Below are 23,182 nucleotides of genomic sequence, written 5' to 3'. Positions count from 1 at the left end.
TACCAGGTAAGAACACTGGGGTGCTAGATGTTCAAGCCAGATATCAGGATATCAATATCAATTAGGCAGATGCTATCCCATTTTGCACTTGGGGTGATAAGAGAACAAATGACTAGAGTGTGGGAGAGCTCTATTCTAATCTGTTTTTAATGATATGAAAAGTAAAATTTAACTAAGAAAGAAAATAAAATACAAAAAAATTACAGAAATTATTTAAACTTTTAATATGCTGTCTAAATATTATTCAAGAGAAAGTTAAAAAATAAAAAAAACTTACCTGTAGACTCTATGACTGTTACACCAATGTAAAGGTACTTGTTGTTTAAATCTTCCAGACTGTCATAGGACAGTTCTTTAATTGCCGTTTCAGAGTTAAATGTGATTTGAGCAATTCCGTTTATCAACTTTTAAAAGCAGAAAATGAAAGAAGTATTTCAGAGAAGAACTTAACAGAGAAAAATTAACAAAATCTGCCTTTACTAGCTTCTGAATAGAAGGCAACTATTAGAGGAATGGTTTATTGTCATCAGTAGGGTGAATGATTAAGTCTACAAATAAGCCCAGAATGTTATTTTCTACCTTATAGATATAGATGTATAGGAAGAGTCATAAACATTACGTGGTTCAACAGGACTTTTTTGCACTAGCTGACAAAGATTCCTTCTCCCGATCTTTGAGTCATCGTCCATCTTCTGGGCCTGCTTTCCAGCTTACTTTTGCTCCAGAGAGTTTGTTGGGTTTTATGCTATTTAATTTGTACCTCACTGCTTACATATTGAAACACTAATTTAAAAACACACAATGGATAGAGGGAGATGGAGTTAAGTCATATTTTTTAATTATTAACCACAATAGTAAAATAGATTTTTGCCTTATTTTTTCTTCTAAAATTGAGTAGCTTGAGGCCAGAGATTTTTGTCGTTTACCTTCAAATCTCAGTGTCTAGCATAGAATCTTACATTAAAAAGAGGTGTCTGCTTTATATCTTTTTTTAATTTTTTTAATTTTTTTTTTTGTCTGCTTTATATCTTGAATAAATAAAACTCTTTGGAAAAGCATAGGCTAATTAACTGATGATACAAACCACACGGATATGCAAGAGTGAGCAGAATGACAGGAGTCCTTATCATCTGAGGTATAATGTCAAGAACACTGAACAAGGAAAAGGGGATCAGGGCTCAAATTTGAGCTCCAGCAACCACTAGCCCTTAACTGTGGACAAATAACTTCCCAGTGAATTCATTCACTCACAGATATTTATAGAGAACCTACTCTTTGCCAGGACTCAGGTTGGCTCTGGGCATATAACAGGAACAATTCAGACCCACAGAGAGTTTGGTGTAGAGAATGATAAATAAATAAACCACAGCAATAAAGAAGGGTTTCTCAATGTCAGCACTATTGACATTTTGGACAGGGGAATTTTTTGCTGCTGGGAGCTGCTCAGTGCACTGCAGGAGTTTGGCGCATCCTGGCCTCTATTTACTAAATGCCAGTGGCACCCTCCTTCCCTGTTGTGACAACCACAAATGTTCCTGGACATTGCTAAATGTCCCCTTGGGTTGTAAACAATGTCTCTGGTTGAGAACCACTGTAATAAAGTATGAAACATACTCCACTAAGGGAGGCTCAAGGCCTAAGGGAGTACCTGGCAGGGGCAGCCAACCTAGTTTACAGGAGTCAGAGAGACTTCCCAGAGAAAGGGAGTTAACACTGAGACATTAAGAAGGAATTAGCCAGGCATCAAAGAAGCAGAAGGGACAAAGGGAAAGAACATTCCCAGGTAGACGGGGAAGCACTGCAAACACCTGGAGGCAAGAGAGACTAGTGTAAGTTCCAGGAACTGGAGTGACCAGCACCAGGGAGAGGAAATGGGGTGCAAGATAGGCTGGCGAGGGAAGCTGATGTCACGGACAGTGGACTTTATCCTGAGGACCAGGAGAAGCCAAGAGAGCATTTTAGCTTTGATTCCCACACCTATGTAAAATGAGGGGTTGGACTAGATGATTTGGAAGTGACTTTTCTTCAGCCTTCCTGATGTGTCTTTAGGTACAAGTGAACCCATCTTAACATCTTACCATTTTGTTTTGCAATGCTTTTTGCATCATTTCTTTTTGATCATCTTTTAAGTCGTCTCTTATTCCAAAAGTGATATAAACTTCAGCCTCGGTGACAACTTTATTATAAAAATATCTGCCAAACAATAATACCATAAAATTGTTTTGCTAACATGGTTACAATAAAATTCAGATCCAATGTAACAATTTAAAATTACGTAAAGCACCTGATACACTTTCATGTGTCTTCCATCCACTATTACATTTCATCCTCATAAAGCTATAAAAATAAAACCAAAGTGCAGATTTTTATTACTCTGTGCGAGATGAAAAAACGGATCTTGAGGAGATCAAAAGGTCTCAGGTCCAGGACTAGGATATACTGCTTCCTTGATGATTTTGATATCAGTGGGGCTCAGTTCCCTATTTTCTTTTACATCTTTAAAAGCAGCATGCCCAATCTCATTGTAATATAAGTTCTTTTTTAACATTCTAACTGCATATTTCCTTTTTAGTTTGGAATTAAAATGAGGCTAAAGGAAATTTGCTGCATAGCAAATAACACTATAGCAAGAGCTAACCTTCCTTATCCATAGTCTGAACAAAGTATCTCCATTAAAAGAAGTCAGTTTCTAGAATTCTCTGTCAAATGAGCCTTTGTGTTGGTTTAGGCTATGTAACACTCCATCTTAGGAATAAATGCTAATAAGAAAGGCAGTATAGGGTAGTATTGAGGGCTTGAATTCTGAAACCAGACAGGCCATGCAACTTACTAGCTGTGTGATCTTGGGCAAATAATTTAATGTTTATGTACCTCTGTTTTTGTATTTGTCATATGGAGATAGAAATAGTATCTGCCTCACAGAGATTTCATAAAGATTAAGTGAGCTAATATATAGAGTACTTAGAGAAATGCCCAACACATACAGTTATATAAATTGGTTATTGTTACTAATTACTACATTGTATTGTCATTTTTTTTTAAGATTTTATTTATTTATTCGAGAGAAAGAGAGTGAGAGAGAGAGAGAGAGCATGAGAGGGGGGAGGGTCAGAGGGAGAACCAGACTCCCCACAGAGCAGGGAGCCCGATGCGGGTACTCAATCCTGGGATTCCAGGATCATGACCTGAGCTGAAGGCAGCCACTTAACTGATTGAGTCACCCAGGCGCCCTATATTGTCATTTTTAAATGACCTGAGTTTTCTTGCAAAACTAATGGCAATTCTCCACCGCCCCGTAAATCCACCACTTTTGTAGCTCCTTGCAGATGAAAGGTATGAAGGGAATCTATTTCCTTTGGGCTTGTCTTATAACTTGCTTTGGACAAAAGAATGTAGTAGAAGTCATGGTGAACCAGTCCTAAGCTCAGGTCTCAAGAGGACTTCCATTCTGCCACATTCTTTCTGTGGGCATTGCTGCTACTACAGGCTAATCTGCTGGATGATGAGAGATGCACGAAGTCCAACAGTCTTTGTCGCTTTAGTCAACTGCCAGACATGTGAGTAAGACCTCCCTAGACCAGTCAGCCCCCAGGTGACCTGCCAACTGATTACAGGCACGCAGGTGAGCTCAGCTGACATTCAGCCTGGCCCAGATCAGCGAAATTGCCAGCTGTCTTGTAAATGGTTGTGGTTTTAAAGCATTGGGTCTTGAAGTAGTCATGTAGCATTAGCTGGTTGATTAAGCCATTAAAAAATGACAAGAAGGGCGCCTGGGTGGCTCAGTTGGTTAAGCGACTGCCTTCGGCTCAGGTCATGATCCTGGAGTCCCGGGATCAAGACCCGCATCGGGCTCCCTGCTCCACACAGAGCCTGCTTCTCCCTCTGCCACTCCCCCTGCTTGTGTTCCCTCTCTCCCTTTGTCTCTCTGTCAAATAAATAAATAAATAATATTTTTTAAAAAATGACAAGAAGTAAAGGCTTCATATCTCAGTCCCAATATCCTAAGTCATGCTGGTTCCTAAACATACACATTGAACTTAAAACTTTAGGATTTTTTTGCTTTTGAGTAACCAAAAAAGCTAAAATCAGAATCAGTGAAAATTGGAATGAGTAAATAAACTATAGGCCTGATGTCTCCTCAATCAGTCAATCCCAAAGTCATAGAAAACACTTCCATTAAATCACAGATCACAACAATACATGTGTGTTTAGGTCAACACATTGTACACTTTAAACTTGCACAATGTTACATGTCAATGATATCTCAATAAAGTGGGGGGAAATCACACTTCTCACTTGAGCAACTATCACCAACAAGACTTGGCTCTTGATTTAGCTGGATAATCTGAAAAAAAAAAAAGAAAAGAAACTTTTTACCTTGCTTTTATAGTAATTTCAAAATCATTGAAGTCCTTATAGCCAATGAAATTCTTTTCTGGTTCTATTGAGACTGAAAAATGTGGCATCACTGAAAATAAAAACAAAGAGGTGATTTTACCATTTAAGTTAGAGTAGCCTTCTTTCTGGTATAGTTGGACAAGCTGTAACATCAACACAACATCCACCTTTTCATCGTCAAGATCATCATCATCATTGTCAACAATATCCGTGGGGCACCTGTCACTCTACCAGTCAGTGGTCTCTCCAGCTTTATGTACCAGAAGCACTTTGCTTCTACTTCGACTATAGCACTTATTATAGGCAATTGCTTATTTCCTTCACTGGAGTATGGGCTCCTTGAAAACAGAAAAGACTATACTCTATGTATCTTTGTATCTCTCCCCCTCCCACCCTTTTCATGAGTCTTAAACATAGTACACACTCAATGAAGGTTTATTAAATTAAAAATAGAAAATGGGGGTGCCTGAGTGGCTGAGTCATTAAGCGTCTGCCTTCGGCTCAGGTCATGATCCCAGGGTCCTGGGATCGAGCCCCGCATCTGGCTCCCTGCTCAGCGGGAAGCCTGCTTCTCCCTCTCCCACTCCCCCTGCTTGTGTTTCCTCTCTGGCTGTGTCTCTCTCTGTCAAATAAATAAAATCTTTAAAAAAAAAATAGAAAATGAAAACTCTTGCTCATTTAAGAGTTCCCTCTTATTTCTCGTAGATAAAACCCATCTGGTCTCCAAATTCCAACATAAAACTCTGACTTTAGTCAAGAAGAGAAAGCTTACAATTAGCTAAAAGAAAGACCACCTATGCAAAATTTAAAATTAGGGCAGAAAGGAAGGCATTCTCCCTCTCTCTCATTGATTGCCTAAGAGAAAATCATTTCACCTGTCAAAATGGCACTGCCTTCTCTTTAGACCAACTAAGACCATGTACCAGGGCTCATGAACTCTAATTCTATTAACCAGCACAACCATTAATAGAAAATTGGGTAACAAGTGGCCCTGATATTCTGGATAAAGATTGACACATAAATATAAGATAAATATGAGATAGTTGGCTTCAGATATGGCTCATATTTTCTAGATAGAGAAGTCTAAAAGAGGAATGCACTTTGTTGCTCTAGGCTGCATTCCTATGTTACCAAAGATGAAGGCAGGTGTGTTCTCTCTATGGTATGAGGTGGAGGAAAACATTTCATCCCTTCGTCTAGTACCTACTTGCTATACAGCAGGCACACTCCTATTAATGGGGATATCCCAGTGAACAGAAAGGCACAAATCCTGTCCTTACTGAACTCACAGTCAAGCAGAGAAGACAGCGATAAGCAAATAATTACCCAGATAAACACCTACACCACAGTTATGAAAACCAATATATAAGTATAGGGAATCCTTCTCAGGAAAGAGAAGTTAAGAAAAGATTTGCTGAATAAATGGCTTTTCAGCTGAGACTTGAAAGATGAGTAGGAGCTGGCTAGGTAATCAGGGAGGGAAAAGTATTCTAGGCAGATGGAACATCATATCCAAAGTCACCACTGCTGGAGGGAAGGGGATGAATGGTATAAAATGAGGCTCGAGAGGAGGAAGGTGGGGGCCAGCTCAAAATTAGGATTTTGATTTTGATTAGCAAAGGAAGGAGGAACTATTGGGGACTTTTCAAAAGTGAAATAACATGATGAGATTTGCATTTCAAGATTTTGGCCAATACCAAGTGAAAATAGCTTGGAAGAAGAGATAGCAATTAGGAGGCTTTTGCAGTAGTCCAGGAGGGAGCCTGGTGATGAATTGATGAGGGTGGCCACAGATAGTAAGAGGTGGATGAATTCTAGATATACACAGGAAGCAGTAAAAATACTTGGAGGAAGGAAGATCAGTTAGGATTATAGGTTATTGAGAGCCCAAAATCTTTAAAGTTGTTTCAATGTAACAAATTTTTTGGGTCACTGTTTTGTTTGCTAATTGTTAAAATTTATGTACTTACTCTCCATATTATAAGTCTTCTGGAGGAATAAAAAATGACTTCAAGCAAAAGAAATCTAAATTTGGTATCAGAACACCTAAGTGCTCTAGTAAACAACTATAAGAGATGGAAAGATAGGGGCGCCTGAGTAGCTCAGTCAGTTGGGCGTCTGCCTTTGGCTCAGGTCATGATCCCAGGGTCCTGGGATTGAGCACTGCATTGAGCTCCTTACTCAGGGCAGAGCCTTCTTCTTCCTCTCCCTCCCTCTGCCTGCCACTCCCCTTCCGTGCTCTCTCTCTCTCTCTCTGTTAAATGAATAAATAAAATCTTTAAAAAGAAAAAGAAATGGAAAGATAAGCTATTTATATGTTAATTTTAGTCCATTAATATGATTGATTTCAAAATAAGAATATCTTAAATTTTCAGATAAATATATTAGGGATTTGTGAGCCAGAAGGAAAATGGTACTGAACGGGGGATGGAAATCCAGTTGTTCTTGTACTGTCACTAATTGGCTGTAATGACTTGAGTAAATCATTAGTCTTACTGGGTTCTGCTCACCTCATCTCTGCCTATTTAAGTTTCTTCTAAAATCATAATTTTTGACCTTAACTCGTCAAGCTCCATGGGGCAGTAGGTCTCTTCTGGCTCTATGATGAGGAACACAAGTCCAGAGAACTTGATGAGCTTGTTCAAGGGTAACAAGGGCATGCTGGAACTAGAGTCTAGGCATTCCAGCAACGACCACTCCCCCAACCTCCTCAACCTGTACTTCTAACCATCCCAGCCAGGCTGCCTCATCTTCATCTGGGAGTGATTTGGCATTAAGTTCACTAATGAAAAGCGTAACTACAAAAACACTAACTTTTTACAGGTAAACTTTTAATTGTCACAAATTACCATATTCTTTAATTTCAAAATATGTGGTTCCAGTTGTTGAAAAGTCCTCTTTATATTTAGCTCGGATTGTCCACACACCGTATCTGTGGAGAAAAAATATTCAAATTTATAGAAGTCATCAAATGTTTTCAATTTGCCCAGAGGAAATCTAATCGATTGCTGTTTTAAAGAGGAAAAAGAAAGTAGAGATGTATTTAGCCATTTTGTGTAGAACTTTAAGTAATAAACAGAAATAATTGAGTGTTTCTAGGATAATAAAAACTGTTCATTAATGTCTTTCATATATTGTGTTATTTTTTCAGATATTTTGTCTTAATATAGTCAAAAGCTCTGATTTGAAGAGCTTATGAAACTTGAGGATTAACTTAATCCTGGACCATAAGTATACTAACATAATACTAAAATCCACACTTTAGTAGGACATCCATACTAACGCCTCTAGAAACATACAACAGGTCAAGCTGATCCAGATGATAAAACTCACACCTCACATAAAAGAAGTTATGGTTAGAGACAAAGTATGGTTCGTTTAAAGAGGAAAATGACCAGAATTTAATTAACAATCTTCATTTAAAAATATTTACTGAGCACTGGAGTAAGAACAGGAGATAAAAATGAACAAAACAGAAGAATTTCTGCCTTCATAGAGCTAACAGTCCATGGGATTTCCAATTCCCGCTTCTCCACTTACTGGCAGATTGGATTTGGGCAAGTTGCTTAACCTCATTTGTGCAATGAAAAAATAATATTTATCTTGCATGTTGGTTATGCAATCAATACACTTAATATTATGACTATCATCATCATCATTAATTCAATGAATATGTATCAAGTGCCTGTTATGTTAAAGTGCTGAAGATACAACAGTGAACAACACAGACAAAACAAAAAGGCAAATAAACAAAAAACAAATAAGTGTAACATTGAGATAAGTGCCATGAAGTAAATAAACAAGAGAGTTAGAAAAAGAGAGGGACTACAATAAACTATGCATCCAGGAATAGCCTCTTTGAAAAGGGAGCAGTTACTCTGTGTCCTAAAGAATGAGAAGGCAGCCTTGTGAAGAGCAAGCTGAAGCACATTCTAAGGAGAGGGAACAACATGTGCAAAGGTACTGGGATAGAAAAGTAGTGATCATGAGAGACCACCATGTCTGACACGTAATCTGTCAAGGGGCAAATGGCACAAAATAAAGTTGGATAATAGTTGGATAAATGATAATAATTATAAAGTAATAAGATCAATTCTGTATTATAGAGCATGTAGTATTTTCAAGGAAGTATACAATTTAAAAATTAAATCCCCAATTTCACTCACATTTCTAGAAAATATTCAGTGAATTAACTACAAACAACAAATTAATTGTGAACTCCCTTCCAGAGGGCAGAAAAATGACCACAAGGAGATTCTGCTTTAAAGTTATATTCAACCATTTATAAGTACACTTATTTTCCTACTCTATTATAAGTTCCTTGAAGGCAGGGGCTGTGGATTATTCATTTCTATTTTGTATATCTCACTCCCTATGTGCTTTGCACATACCAGGAATGTGTTCACCAAATATTTATTATGTTGCATTCTGTTAAAATGTGTTCTTAAATCCTTTAATATGAGGTCAAAAAAGGAAATGGCTCTGAGAACATTCTCCCTCTTGAAATCTGCCTTCTGGTAATCTATGCAGACAAAGACTATGGAGGATCAATATTTTTATAACTCTCAGAGCAAGGCATGGGACCACTCCAGCCTTTTAGACTGATAGTCTATTAGATTCCTTGAAGGGTAGAAGGTTGATGGTTTTAATGAAAAAAAGCCCACGGACTATTTTTGCCTCTTCCAAATTTTTATTTCTATATATAAAGAGGATTGGTGGGAAGTATTGGGAGGTTTTTGTTTGCCAGAAACTGAGCCTCACTTCTCATTAGACTTAAATTTTCTTTTTAATGTTCAAACTTACATTATGTCCTTTTCACTTTTTATTTAAAAAATTTTAGGGTCTTTCTACTTTTTATCTGTTTTATTTTATCTTAATTCCAGTGAGTTAACATACAGTGTTATATTAGTTTCAGCATACGATAAAGTGATGCAACAATTCTGTACACCACCCCGTGCGCATCCCAAGTACACTCCTTTGCACACCCTCATTTCTTCCACGCTTATGCCCTTTGTTAACACCAGGTAGCTCCATTTGACTGGTTATCTGCCTCACAACCCAAAGATCCAGATGTGCTTTCTAGAGAAAACTTTATTAACAAATCTTTAAAATACTTAGGATTTGATGGAATCTTGAAGTCAGGGAAAGAGATGATTCCAGTATAATCATTTTCTTCTACAATGTCCACTTCTGATCCTTCGGGATCCTTTGAATAAAAACAAACATCCTCAAAGCACTTAAGCCACATTTAAAAAATCAGCTGATTATAATATCTTTGACCTACAGAAGTATTTACTAACAAAATCTACGTCTTCAAATTAAATATGAAGGAGGAAGATCACTTAAATGTTGTGGAAGGCAAATAGGGTTCATTTAAGCTACTTCCCTCCTTTTTGAAACTCTCCTCCACCTCCTGCTACACACACACACACACACACACACACACACACACACACACAGAGGAAGGGAGGGAAAGAAGGTTTATATTGGTATCAAGGATATCCTAGCCTCAATTATCCAGAAGAGACTCAACTTTCTATTGCATAACTAAAAAAAGAAATGTAACAATAATTGATGTTACAACTAACCAAATGTGAACTTACAGGCTTTATAGATACCAGAATCTAAATTTCATATCTGTTCATTTGAAGTTTTCCAAAGCAAATATTCTATAAAATGCTTTAACTAGCTAGACATTTTATAACTGTGTACTATGGACATTTTGAACTTGATAAAACACTCAAAATGGTTAAACAAACTTGAAAGTTTTCATAAAGCTTCCCCATAAACTCCCCTTTGTGTGTGGGTTTGAAAATTATCAAAACATGGACTACATGTAGAGGTTCCTTTTGACCTTAACACAGAAATTTACCACAATGTGTCATGACTGTGGAATTCATGGCCAGGATTTTAAGGTATTTTTCCCTGGACTTAAAAAGATCTATTCTGAACAAGGGTAAGGATCGCAGCTAAATATCATCTGGGCTGCTCTTTATCCCTGCAGTTGATCATGCACAGTGCTTCTAAGATGATCTCTCTTGAGCACCATTTTCAGGACACTTCTTGTATACTGATTCTCTGCCGCTCTGGGATCAGATTCCTCAATCCTCTCTTCCTGGGGCAGCTCCTACATGAGACAACTGGCATCCACTCTTCCTTGTGTGGTGCCAGGATTTTTCATCACTCAAGCTCAACCAGGAGAAATAAAATAAAAAGCATCTGTCCACACCCTCTAGTATTTTCTGACAGAAAAAGTGCATTTGAGCTGGACACTCTCCTTCATTCCCTTCCAGACTCCCTATACCACTAGGCCAGTTTATTTGCTATCTCACTTCTTAGTCCTTCCTGCTGCCATTGGAAAACTCGTGCTATTTCTTAATAGGAAGTTCTTCACTATTTTGTAAAACTCTGTGTCTATTCCTTTAATTGAAACCTATTCTATTCCAGAAAAGGATCACTGTCAGCCATGACTCTTACCTCCATTTGGTCTGCCTTCTGAGCCCATGTGTCATTTGCCCCACCGTATCGTTTGTTTGGTTTGTACTCTAAGTGTGGTTTTGTCCTGTAGTATCTACCCAGTGTGTATGTCTGTTCCTACACTCACATCTTGGGTTCCAGAGGAAAAGACACACAGCTTTAGGGCAAGTCAGCTTCCCATCCACTTCCCTGCGGCATTCCATGTGACTCTCCCCGCCCTCAGTCAGGCTGTCTGGGAGGCCATTCTCTGCATTTCTCCTGCTGCTGACAGCATGCTTCTCTCTCCCTGCATCAGGGCTTCAGCCGCAGCCCAGCCCAGGGTTCCCTCACTGCATACTCCTTCACTTCCACCGCAGTGGGGTTCACGGTTACACATTTCCCTTCCATCCTTGGTCCTGTCCCTTCAGTAAATCTGCAGGGACTCCCTACCACCTGCCACGTGAAGTCTTCACTTCCAGGTCTGGTGATTCAAGTCTGTGGCCCTAGCCTAACTTTCAAATCTTACTTTCCTCTCTGTTCCCAGGGATGCCTCTGCCCTGGAATCAGGTTGCTTTCTTCATGTCCGATCCCTTTCACCTCGAACTGCTGTCTGTTGCTCCTTTCCAGCAACCCGCCCATGTCTTCTCCACTGCTCTCAATCCTACTCATTGTTCCAGGCCCAGTTCAAATCTCACCTCTACCTTGACGGGTCCCTTAGCCTCCCTGATCTCTTTTCTGGACTACGGGAGTTTACCGTCTATATCAGTAGTTATCAACCACAGTCTTGGCATACTCTGATGTTTCACAAGTAATCCACTATAAAATAGTCAGACGTTAAAGTTTGTGAAAGGTTTATGATTTGTGTAGGCTATAAAGCATTCAAAGTTATCCGTATACATTCCTCTTTTTTACTTGTGTTCTGGTAAGGGTTTTTAGCTTCTAGGGTTTGTTAGTAGGAAAACAAGTGCTGCAGCCTACAGGGAAGGGCCATGGGTAATATACCTACTGTTAATAGGTGGGCAGTTATTTCCCCACAATAATTTTGTAGGGTTGTGACACAAACTGGGTAAGACCATGGGAGCTTTTTGCACGTAGGCATGTCATCTGTTACACATCACTGGTAAAGTGTTGATAACTGCTGATCCTTATCTCATGGTTTAACACTATTTTTCACATGTGCTAGTATGTTACTAACCTCAGTTTCTTAAGTGTAAGTGCCCAGATTGTAATTCTTTATCTTGAATTGTACAAATCAAAAATCTCATATGTAATACTCAATTAATATTCAATCAATTCATAGTGATTGATTGATGCTCTCTAAGAAAGAAACCATGAAGTATATATTTAAAGGATTTAGTTCAAAATCATAACTTGCTGAAAGTGAATTTTCATGAGCATTTTACATATATCTATTGCAGAGGTATAGATTTACAATGTTATACTTATAGAAGATGTTCAGGAACCATTTACCCAACATTGAATGAGTTAGTGTGGTGTTAGGGCAGGGTTATGGAACAATGTATCTTACCCTAAAGATGAATTAAATTATTACATAAATAAATAACATACTTACTATGTAAGTTAAGACAGTTTCTCTTTTGGCTGGTTTCAAGTCGTCATTCAGTGAGTAAACTCTAACCTTTACTGTAAGAACAATTGATATCATCAAAACCTCTGCTAAACACAGGGTATTTTGATTTTTTACAATAATCATCCTTAAAGGAGATGAGTATGATTTTTAAAAAATCATATCACAAAAATTCATACTTAAAGGAGAGAAAAAGTTAGTTTACAGACATATATATTACTAAAGATTATTTTCCTTTAAAGAGAACCCTCTTGGATTCCTTTAAAGAGCTACTTTTCCTGGTGAATTTAAAGTACAGTCCACTTTATTAAAATATATTTCCATACAACTTTTTGGGAACATACATTAGACCATTGTTTATTGAGAATTTCATTGTAGCAAAACAGTAATCTCTCCCATATGGTTATATGGGAGCATACTATATTGTCTCATATTAGAGTTGTAGATTTTTTTTTTTAAGATTTTATTTATTTGACAGAGAGAGACACAGCGAGAGAGGGAACACAAGCAGGGGGAGTGGGAGAGGGAGAAGCAGGCTCCCCACCAAGCAGGGAGCCCGATGCGGGGCTCGATTCCAGAACCCTGGGATCATGACCCAAGCCGAAGGCAGACGCCCAACGACTGAGCCACCCAGGTGCCCCTAGAGTTGTAGATTTTAATGGAAAATTAGATAGTTTGATTTTGACATTATACACTCTTGCACATATAAAAACCAAAAAGTCCCCAAAGTATCCCTTATTGTAGCTAAAGGCAGCTTTGAATTGTATGGTTTTGTTAGATTCATTGAGCCAGATCCTTTAATTGTTCCATCATTGTTAAATGAGTAATGGCAAGAGCTCAAGAAAAATTAGTTCTTTTCATTTGTTTCTGTCCATTAAGAGATCCCTGCCTTTTAAACAATTGCATCTGCTAGAATTGAACTCTTAGCTGCTTGAGACATGCTGTTCTAGTTCCTTCCAATATGAAATATTGTAATTTCTCTGATGTTCATTTACTGAGGCTCAAATCATTTCATGGCCAAAACTTTACTCACAAAATAAAACTGAACTGGAGCCATAAGCCCTTTAAAGGGTCAGTACTATGTAAAGCTCTACATGAGAAGTCACATTAAACTCTCCAAAATTGGTTTCACTAAGACCATAAGGTCAAAGCAAAATGTTCAGTAAATCCCTCATACACACATACACACTCTGCTGTCCCCCCCTTCTCCCACCTTGCGTCCTCCCTCCTATATTCCTCTCCCACCTTGCGTCCTCCCTCCTATATTCTTCTGCCACCTTGCGTCCTCCCTCCTATATTCTTCTCCCACCTTGCGTCCTCCCTCCTATATTCTTCTCCCACCTTGTGTCCTCCCTCCTATATTCTTCTCCCATCTTGTGTCCTCCACCTTCCGTCCTCCCTCCTATATTCTTCTCCCACCTTGTGTGCTCCCTCCTATATTATGGACATACCCAGTTCATCCCTGAGCATCACTGGGAGGCTGCCAGAGGCAGTATATCACAAAAAAGTAAGAGCTCATGCCCTGGAGTTCAAAACTTTGGTTTCACTCCTACGACTACCACTTCCTAGTGGCCCTGGAATGGGATACTAAATCCCTCTAAATCTTAGTTCTCTCATCTTAAAACAGAAACGCTAGTATCTGCTTTATAGTGTTATGAGAACTAAATGAGACAAAGCTTTTATATAGCCTGGCACATAATAACTACTCAATAAATGCTTATTATTTTTATTTTAGTATTATTATTTCTATGCCTACTACTTATCTAATTTCTAACCCAGTTTGTGTTTAGAATAGAATTAATCTTGTCTTCATAGCAACAGTGTATCAGAGGCAAGATCAATCTAATTCTTTAGTACCAAAGATATGGCTTATTAGGTTTTAAAAAACTTATTAATGTCTTCTATGTACAGGCACTATGCTGCACTTGGAGATATGGCGGTGAGACAGATCAGGCATGGAAGTCTTCCAATGGAGGGGAGGAGAGAGTGAACACATGATCACACAAGTGTATGTACAATTCCAGGGTGGGGAGCATTACAAAGAGCACTGCCCGGCTTCCTGAGAGCATAGAAGAAGGAGAGTTGAAGCCATCAGAGAGGTCAGAGAAGGCTGCCCTCTAGGGATGACATGTTAGGGTTGCATAGGTATTAATAAGGCAAAGTGGAGGGGTGGGGGGGCGGGGAATGGATGTACCGGGCAGAGATATACAGGTCTTCATATGGGGGTGGGGGGTGGGGGGAAGAGTGTGAGAAAGCAAATAGAAAGAGGTCATTTGGTCTGGTTTCCACAGATGAAGGGGAGCATGGTGACTGAGAAAGCTGGAGGGGAAGGCAGGACACAGGCTGCATGGCATTGAAGGATTTTGGTCAATATGCTAAATTCCTTACCCTACAAAGCCTTGAAGATTTAAACCTTTATCCTAAAGATGCTTATACTAAAAATCCCTCAAGGATCTGCAGATTAAATGTGTGGATTAGGATATTAGAGCTATAAATAGCAAGATTTAATCAATTTCTAAGAGAACTACTTTTAAGTAATTTTTTTTTTCTTCTGTGTAAATAAGGCTTTGTGCTATTCCACAGATTAAACAGTAATGGAAAACACTTTCCTAGTGCTTACTCTGTTCTGGGCACTGTTTTAAATGCTTTACCCATATGAATTCAGCTACCTCTCACAACAATTCAGTGAGGTAAATTCTATTATCTCTATTCTGCCCTTTTTCCCACTAACAGAGGAACCATGACTATGAAGCCATGTTCTATTAGAAATTTTCTTAGGTAGATTCCCCTTAGAAAATTAATATCTATATATTTCTGTGATCTAGTTTATTCTTTGCTGAAATATCTGATCCCCTAGGGTTGGATTTATTTTCTGAATTTGAAGAATAGCTCCAAAGTCAAAGGAATTTTTTTTATGAACATGGCTCTATAATAAATTATTTTCCCACTGTCAAAACTATATTTGCAATTACGTCTTACACTTGTTTAATAAATAAGATATAACACAACATTTCACAATTTTTAAAAAGCTTTTTTCTTCATAAAAATAACTAATGGGGCAGATAATGTAATTGTAGATTTTGCAGTTTCCATATGAACTTAAAATTTATGTTTAAGTTTAAATTATGTATTTAGCAATTTCCATATAACTTTTAAATTAAAATGGTATTTATAAATGTAAAAGTCATTAGGAGTTGAGACTCTTTAAGCAAGTTGGAAACTTGTCTGCACTTAATTTCAAGTGTTAAAAAATCTCTACAATATGGCAATCACCCCCTCTCCACCAGAGGAAGCAGCATCTTATACCATACCTGACTGTTGTGGAGTGTAGATAGGTTTGTCTGTATGAATGAAGAGAAATCCATTGTCATAGGTTATTGGCACTTTTTTTGATCTTGAAAAATGCCTCGATACAACTTCCAAATATACATGTGAAACTGGGTTTTGTCCTCCAGACAATTGTTTGGGTTGTATCTGTAAAAAAAAAAAAATGACAGAATAGAGTATAACTTAGGTTATAAAACATGTTGATTATCTAAATACCACTGTCACCTCACTAAAACACGCAAAAAAAGAGCATATGTATTTAACCATTTAAAAAGTAGTAGAGACAGAATAGTGAATACATTTTACCCAAAGCCTGTCAGTGTCAAATATCATAGTAAAAATTTAGCTTTAAGCAATTAAAAGTCTTTTGGTTTCCATGTTTCCTAAATTTTATATGTATTTAGTAAAATTACTACCACAGAAGCTTCTTTTTTTTTTTTTTAAGATTTTATTTATTTATTTGATGGAGAGAGAGACAGCGAGAGAGGGAACACAAGCAGGGGGAGTGGGAGAGGGAGAAGCAGGCTTCCCGCCGAGCAGGGAGCCCAATGTGGGACTCGATCCCAGGACCTGGGATCATGACCTGAGCCGAAGGCAGACGCTTAATGACTGAGCCACCCAGGCGCCCCTACCACAGAAGCTTCTTAACAAACTTTCACTTGGTCAGCACTTGATTAATATGCTGTCCACTCCCTCAGTTCAACATCCTGACTGATGCTCAGGACACATTGTACTATATCTCTATCCCTCTGCTCCCACCCATTGAGCTGCATGCTTTCTCATTTGGTGTATGTAATTGTAATTATCCACTTTACATTGCATGATATGCAAATATAATACATAAAGAGTAAATAAAAGAAAGAAGAGTGTTTTTATGAAAACTCAGGCTTTGGACACATGGGATAAAAGTAAATCACTAAAACCAACTGCTATGGAATCAAACGTGAGAGCACTGTCAAAGTTTGGAAGACAGACAGTAACAGCCTATAAAGATTCTGCACTCAGACTGCCTTGCAAGTGTCTTTAAGCTCCGTCTCCACTTTAAAGGAACAGAAACTGTAAGCAAAGATGATTTGTTAAAGGTATGACATGTAATAAATAAGATTTGACACTCGAACCGGGGGACCCATGCTTAAAGACCTTGGCATGACATCAAACAATTGGCAAACAAAGATACATTATAATGTTAAGATAAAATTAAATGCTGAAGATATGCATGCAGTTTTATGAATCTCTAGTTAATCTTTCAATTAACTGAGTCTGCACGAGTCATGAGAACTTTCTATGATGATGAAAACATTCTATATCTATGTTGTCAACATGGTACTTGCCAGTCACATGTGGCTATTTGAGCACTTGGAATGGGACTATTGTGACTCATGAACTGAATTTTTTATTATAGTTAAATTTGATTGATCTAAATTTAAAGGTAACAGCCACACTAAACAGCTTAGTGACATCAGATAAGAGTGTCCACTGAAATTAATTGGGCAATTAATTTTAATTCTTAATAAATCTAGTAAGTGGAAGTATTTAAGAAATTCAAGCGTTTACAATCAAGAACATTAATGAAAAAATTCTTACATTTGGTTAGAACATATTTAGATCAGTGTTTCTCAAACTTGAGTAATACACAGACCTCTTTTAAAGGATAAAATGTTCTGGAGGACTCTCAGTGCTGACTTCTTATTATTTATAATATAATAAAAATTTATTTTTATTACAATGGTACTTAAATATGTACAAACCTAAGACTGGGTGTAATCTTATGCTTATGAGTTTTACATAATTATAAAATCAAAACAAATATACAAAATAAATTCAAAATACTAAATATCAATATAATTCTAATCTTAAGCTGTTTTAAAATTTAAATTTTAAATTTCTTTTTAAAGAGCTCACTTTAAAGAAACACTGATCTAGGGGTGCCAGGGTGGCTCAGTCAGTTAAGCAGCTGCCTTCGGCTCATGTCATGATCCCAGGGTCCTGAGATCGAGCCCTGCATTGGGCTCCCTGCTCAGCAGAGAGCCTGCTTCTCCCTCTCCCTCTGCCTGATGCTCTGCCTACTTGTGCTCTCTCCTACCTCTCTGTCAAATAAATAAATAAAATCTTTAAAAATAAAAATAAACACTGGTCTAAATTAACCTCAGAGCCCCTTCCAATTCTAGTAGTCTTTGATTTTCTCGTTTTTTATTTTTGAATTTTTATCAGACTTTAAAACAATATTTTGAGTATGAAAGTAATTTTTAGTTAGAATTTTAAATAAGAAATGAGTTGCAAGGGCGCCTGGGTGGCTCAGATGGTTAAGCGTCTGCCTTCGGCTCAGGTCATGATCCCAGGGTCCTGGGATCGAGTCCCACATCGGGCTCCCGGCTCTGCGGGGAGCCTGCTTCTCCCTCTGACCCTCTCCCCTCTCATGCTGTTTCTCTCTCGCTCGCTCTCTAAAAAATAAATAAAATCTTAGAAATGAGTTGCAAGTGCTTCTCTAACCAAGGTACACTACGATATCTAAATAGAAGGAAAAGTTATTTGATCCATATTGTTCTTTGTATTAACTACAGGTTTCCAATGAGAGCTATTCAGTTTAGTAATCAATAATTTTATTAGCTTTGGAAGCTATAATTGATGAATATCAGAGTTTAATTGGGTTTTTGTAGGCAATGCATTACAGATCAAGATGCATATTCATATTTTTCTATTTTATGTAATGATAATTTTCACAGTAAACAAGTATTTTCAATTCATTTCCAAATATGTACATTAGTACAATTTTATTTTCCAATACAAACATCATAATTTACATGCATTGCACAAAAAGCAGATACGACTCTCCAATTTAGAATTTTCTGTTTCATCCATGTGATCATTGGTGACTGACATCGCTTAGTAATCACACAGTGGTGGGTGATACAAATGGCCCAAATCTCTACGTTATCAACATTCAAACCTGGTACACATTTTATTGAGAATATCCTGTATGTATAAAGAAAATGAAGAATAAATACATACTGTTAAGACTGCAGAGTTTTGGAATTTATTTTCTGAGGATAAAGTAACATGGCCTGAAGAGTAACTAAATTTTTTATCAGGATAACTTTTAATAGAGATGGTGGCATCAAATTCGTCAGTATAGCCATAAACTTGAATTACAATATTTTCAGATGCTCCGACACGGAATACTTTTGGGGCTGAAATGACATACCTGTTGAAACAGGAAAAGAGTAGGACCAATATCTTGAGGTGATGTATTTCATTATATTCTTAATTTTTTCATCTCACTTGAGAGACTCAAATAGGCACATTTTCTCAACTTAAAAATGATTATTTTTAAATCAAAGTTTATAAGTGATCTGTGATAATTTCAACATAGTTTCCAAAAAGAAGTAGCTTAGAATTAAGACTTGAGAAACAGAACTGGAGATTTAGTTAACATTTAGAAATAATAACACTTTCCCTGAGCTACTGCAGCAGAGAAAGACTTTTAAAAAGCTGTTGACTGGAACATGTAAATAGGGTCAATATTTTTGCTCAATGAAGAAAAAGGCAACAAAGACACCAGTGCTTGTGGGGCGCCTAGGTGGCTCAGTTGGTTAAGCGACTGCCTTCGGCTCAGGTCATGATCCTGGAGTCCCGGGATCGAGTCCCGCATCGGGCTCCCTGCTCGGCAGGGAGTCTGCTTCTCCCTCTGACCCTCCCCACTCTCATGTGCTCTCTCTCATTCTCTCTCTCTCAAATAAATAAATAAAATCTTTAAAAAAAAAAAAAAGACACCAGTGCTTGAATTGCAACTCTGTCATCTACTGGCTGAGTGACCATGGTAAAGTCACTCACACTTTCTAAGACCAAAATAACTGACTTGTGAAAATATCACCTTCCTGACCAGCTTGCAGTGAGGAGGAAATGAGAATGTGTATATGAAAACACCTAGCATGCTTTGTACTCAATAAATGTTAAGATTCATTAATTTCACTAAATTAGTTAAAAAGAAGTAATCTTAGAAGTATTGTGTTATACCATGAGTGGATAAAGAAAAGGATACGGTAAGAGTGAGCTGGGGGAATGCATTTAGAAATGGAAGGAGGGATGGAGGTCTTTGAAGAATAGTAACAATCATACAACAATGATGATACTAAGTGAATATTATCACCATAGGAGAGGCTGCATTGGCACTCTATATACAACTCTTTTAATTTTTACAACAGGCCAATGGTGTAGATACTGATATTATTCCTATTTTGCAAGTGAAAAGAGGATAATTTGACCATGGTCACACGGCTTGTAAGTGAATGAGGCAGAACTTTATAGTCACATCTTTCTCTCAGTCGTTAACGTGTATAATTGAGGTCAAGATTAGAAGCTATGTTCACAACCACAGGCTATTATTTCCAGTTTTATTTTTCATGTGGTTTATACAAGAATGGAAGTGAATTTATATAAGTCTTTGAAGTAACATTTTTAAAATGTGTGTATTTTCAATGTTTTATGAAAAGAAAACTTAGAATATAAACTAGGCTATTAATTAAATATCATGAAAGTATCTAATTTGAACAGTGAGAGCTACATGTGCTCTTACAGAGGAAGAGAGAAGTGCGCTTCAACACAAAAGGTCATAGTGACTAATTCAAGTGGCCGAACAGGCCTGGAGGCCACCTGCCACCGCACCTGGCAGAATTCTTACAGGCCCCTGCCAACACTACGACATTTAAAGAGCCAACGAGTCTCTAGTAACCATAAAATTAATTTGGAAGCAATTACATCCTTTTAAAACATCTGTCAGTCTCCTACATGATAACTAACTTGGAATCACTTATAGACAAATGATAAAAGAGGGAAAAGAATCTCCAGACTTCCAACCATCATCTGAATTCCTCAAATGCTTACCCAGGAACAGTAGAAAATGAGAAAAGTTAAGCTCTGCTGATAATAAGGCATATTTCCTGAAATCTTACCCTGTGCGAGGCACTGTTCTAAGGACTATATATATATAAACTCACTGTGTGGCTACAAACACTCTGTGAGAAATGTCTTGTTATTACTCCCATTTCACAGATGAAGAAACTGATAATGAACTTGCCCAAGGTCACACAGTTAAGTTATAGAATTGGGAACTCAACCCAAGCAGCCTGTTTCCGGAATTAACAATTTCAATTGCTATACTAAACTGGATTTAGCAAGAGTTTCGCAATCTGAAAAATCTAGGGGAAAAAAAGCTCTTTTAGTTTTGGCATTCTTGCAAATTTTATCTTTTTCAGTTTCATATTGTTTTAATTTTGAATTGTCTATGTGGTGGTGGCAGTGATAAAACATAAAATATTCATTATTTAGAAGTCTCTAAAAGATGGCTTTGGAATCATACAGATTTTGGTCTTTACTGGTTTATCAGGACCACAATCTATTCATATAAAAAAATCATATTTAAAAAATATATCACATTTTTCTTATTTTCTTTCAATAGTTTAAGAGGATCAGGCCACTGAGCTTGCAGAGAGGCAACAATATTATCTTGCCCTCTACCTGGAATGTTCTTTCCCCAGATATTTGCATAGTTTGCTTTCGCCTCACGTCCTTCAAATTCTGTTTGAGCATCACCTCCTTAAAGAACCTTTCCTCTCTACACTTTTGGGTAATGACCCCATCATTTCCTTATCCTCTGATTCTCCTTTATTTTTTTCCTCCTTGCATAATAACCACTCGACCTTATTTATTCCTTCATTCATTGGTTCATTCACCCATCCATGATTTGCTTCTCCCACCAGAATGCAAGCTTTATACCATCTACTGTATCCCTAGTGCCTATCACATGGTAGGTGCTCAATAAATTTTTGTTGAATCAATCAGTCAATCAAGTTAATTAAATTGGTTGCCATGCTGTAAATGGTACATTCTCGCTTTTTTTTTCAGAGAAAGAGAGGAGATGCTTATTAAGGGCCAGTACAGTGTCGTGGAAAGAATTCAGAATCAGGGGACCCGGGTGCTAGTCCTAGTTCTACCACTGATTTGAACTCGCTAATCTCAATCTCTCTTGAACTTCTGCCACTTGTCTTTTAAAAAGGGTTATACAAGAACTACTTGGGGAATGGGGTGATTGTGGCCATGTGAGAAAATCAGATTAGGGGTGGGAGAGTGTTATAAATTTATGATATCCTGAGTATATATTTATATTTTACATATTTGTATATATATATACAAATGAAAAATGAAATTTTTCAAATGAAATGACAAATGAAAAAATGAATTGAAGTGGTAAAAAAGAGTCTTTAATAAAAGCCCTGCTTTTGTCTCCCTCCAGCAGCATGATCTTTGGCAAGTCACTTTCCCCTCTGTCTGGACTTATTTGTGAAATGAGTAGATTCAATTAGATACTCTCCAGTTCCTTCTCAATAATAAATGTTATCTCTAGATACAAAATCAGTATTTTTAAGACATACCTTAAAATGCACAATATTCCAGTAATAACACTGAAATTTGTGAAGAATTCATAAATTTAGAAATAATTACAATCGTTTTTTCAAATCACAGTATTAGAACTGACCCCAAAGTAACACTTGCTTTACTATGTGCAGTACCTGGAACATACAAAGAAAAAACTATGTACCAAATACAAATAAGCAATCAATGGCAAGAAAGTTTATCATTTTGAGTTTATTTTGCGCTTTTTGGAAGAGGAATTCCAACAATCACTTAGGTAAACTTTTATAAATAATAATCCCATAAAGCTGCCGTATTGGTAGCCACTCATCACATCAAGATGCTTCCATGACTTTCTCATTCAGAGATGAGACTATTCACTTGGTGTTCTAGGAAGTAGAAAGTTATTTTCAAATTAACACGGTCTGTTAAATTTTCCACTCCTCTCACCTAAGATACACTGAAAAATGAAGATGGGTTCTTTTACTTACGTTTGTTCCTGTCCCCAACTTGTACCGAGGAATATTAAAAAACAGAGTGTGCCCCAAAGGCCCATGGCTGGAGTTCGCAGTAAACCATGGGTATAACCTTCTTGAAGATTACTCTCCTTTTATGTAAACTGAGCTTGAAGAATTTGGGTAAGTTAGTTTACTGGTTAATGATTAATGTCAGAAAGAGGGACTACTAAGGAGGAAAACTAAAATCAGAACTGAAACACCCTTTCATGTCCAGATGTAAAGGTAGGAGATATTTTATAGGGATTTACACCTAGAGGTTTATTTTGCTTAATACAAATAAGGATATTCTAACATGGGACTTTGGCACTACAGTGAATGGCTCAAAGCTAGGAGCAAGTCAATCTCGTTGCCTTTGGCCTTTCCCCTCTTATCAGGACAATCATTCTGATGTATCATCTGTGAGCATACCTCCGGTAGATGCACTCTGATACTGACAGAGACCTACTTGGATTCAGTTTCAAAAGGAGGTGATTTTCGGACGGGTCTG

The 23,182-nt window shown here is 37.5% G+C and overlaps 1 protein-coding gene across 1 annotated transcript in view; it reads right to left on the bottom strand.

Annotated features, from left to right (window-relative positions):
- C5 (complement C5) overlaps nucleotides 1-22,830 on the bottom strand; it is a 92,114-nt gene extending 69,284 nt beyond the window's left edge. Inside the window, exons 1-9 of the mRNA XM_035015921.1 lie at nucleotides 22,669-22,830; nucleotides 18,779-18,971; nucleotides 15,754-15,916; nucleotides 12,428-12,498; nucleotides 9,513-9,604; nucleotides 7,248-7,330; nucleotides 4,378-4,468; nucleotides 2,079-2,193; nucleotides 278-404 (exon numbers count right to left, since the gene is read on the bottom strand). Of these exons, the coding sequence (XP_034871812.1) occupies nucleotides 278-404; nucleotides 2,079-2,193; nucleotides 4,378-4,468; nucleotides 7,248-7,330; nucleotides 9,513-9,604; nucleotides 12,428-12,498; nucleotides 15,754-15,916; nucleotides 18,779-18,971; nucleotides 22,669-22,733 (1,000 nt within the window). The 5' untranslated portion in view covers nucleotides 22,734-22,830. The remainder of the gene's footprint in view (nucleotides 1-277; nucleotides 405-2,078; nucleotides 2,194-4,377; nucleotides 4,469-7,247; nucleotides 7,331-9,512; nucleotides 9,605-12,427; nucleotides 12,499-15,753; nucleotides 15,917-18,778; nucleotides 18,972-22,668) is intronic.
- Between the last annotated feature and the right edge of the window lie 352 nt (nucleotides 22,831-23,182).

The sequence above is a fragment of the Mirounga leonina genome, unplaced genomic scaffold (assembly GCF_011800145.1).
Source record: "Mirounga leonina isolate KUSES-001 unplaced genomic scaffold, KU_Mleo_1.0 Mir_170, whole genome shotgun sequence".
NCBI lineage: Eukaryota > Metazoa > Chordata > Mammalia > Carnivora > Phocidae > Mirounga > Mirounga leonina.
Note: the sequence above shows the minus strand (reverse complement) of the source record. Positions and strands in the feature narration are given on the sequence as shown.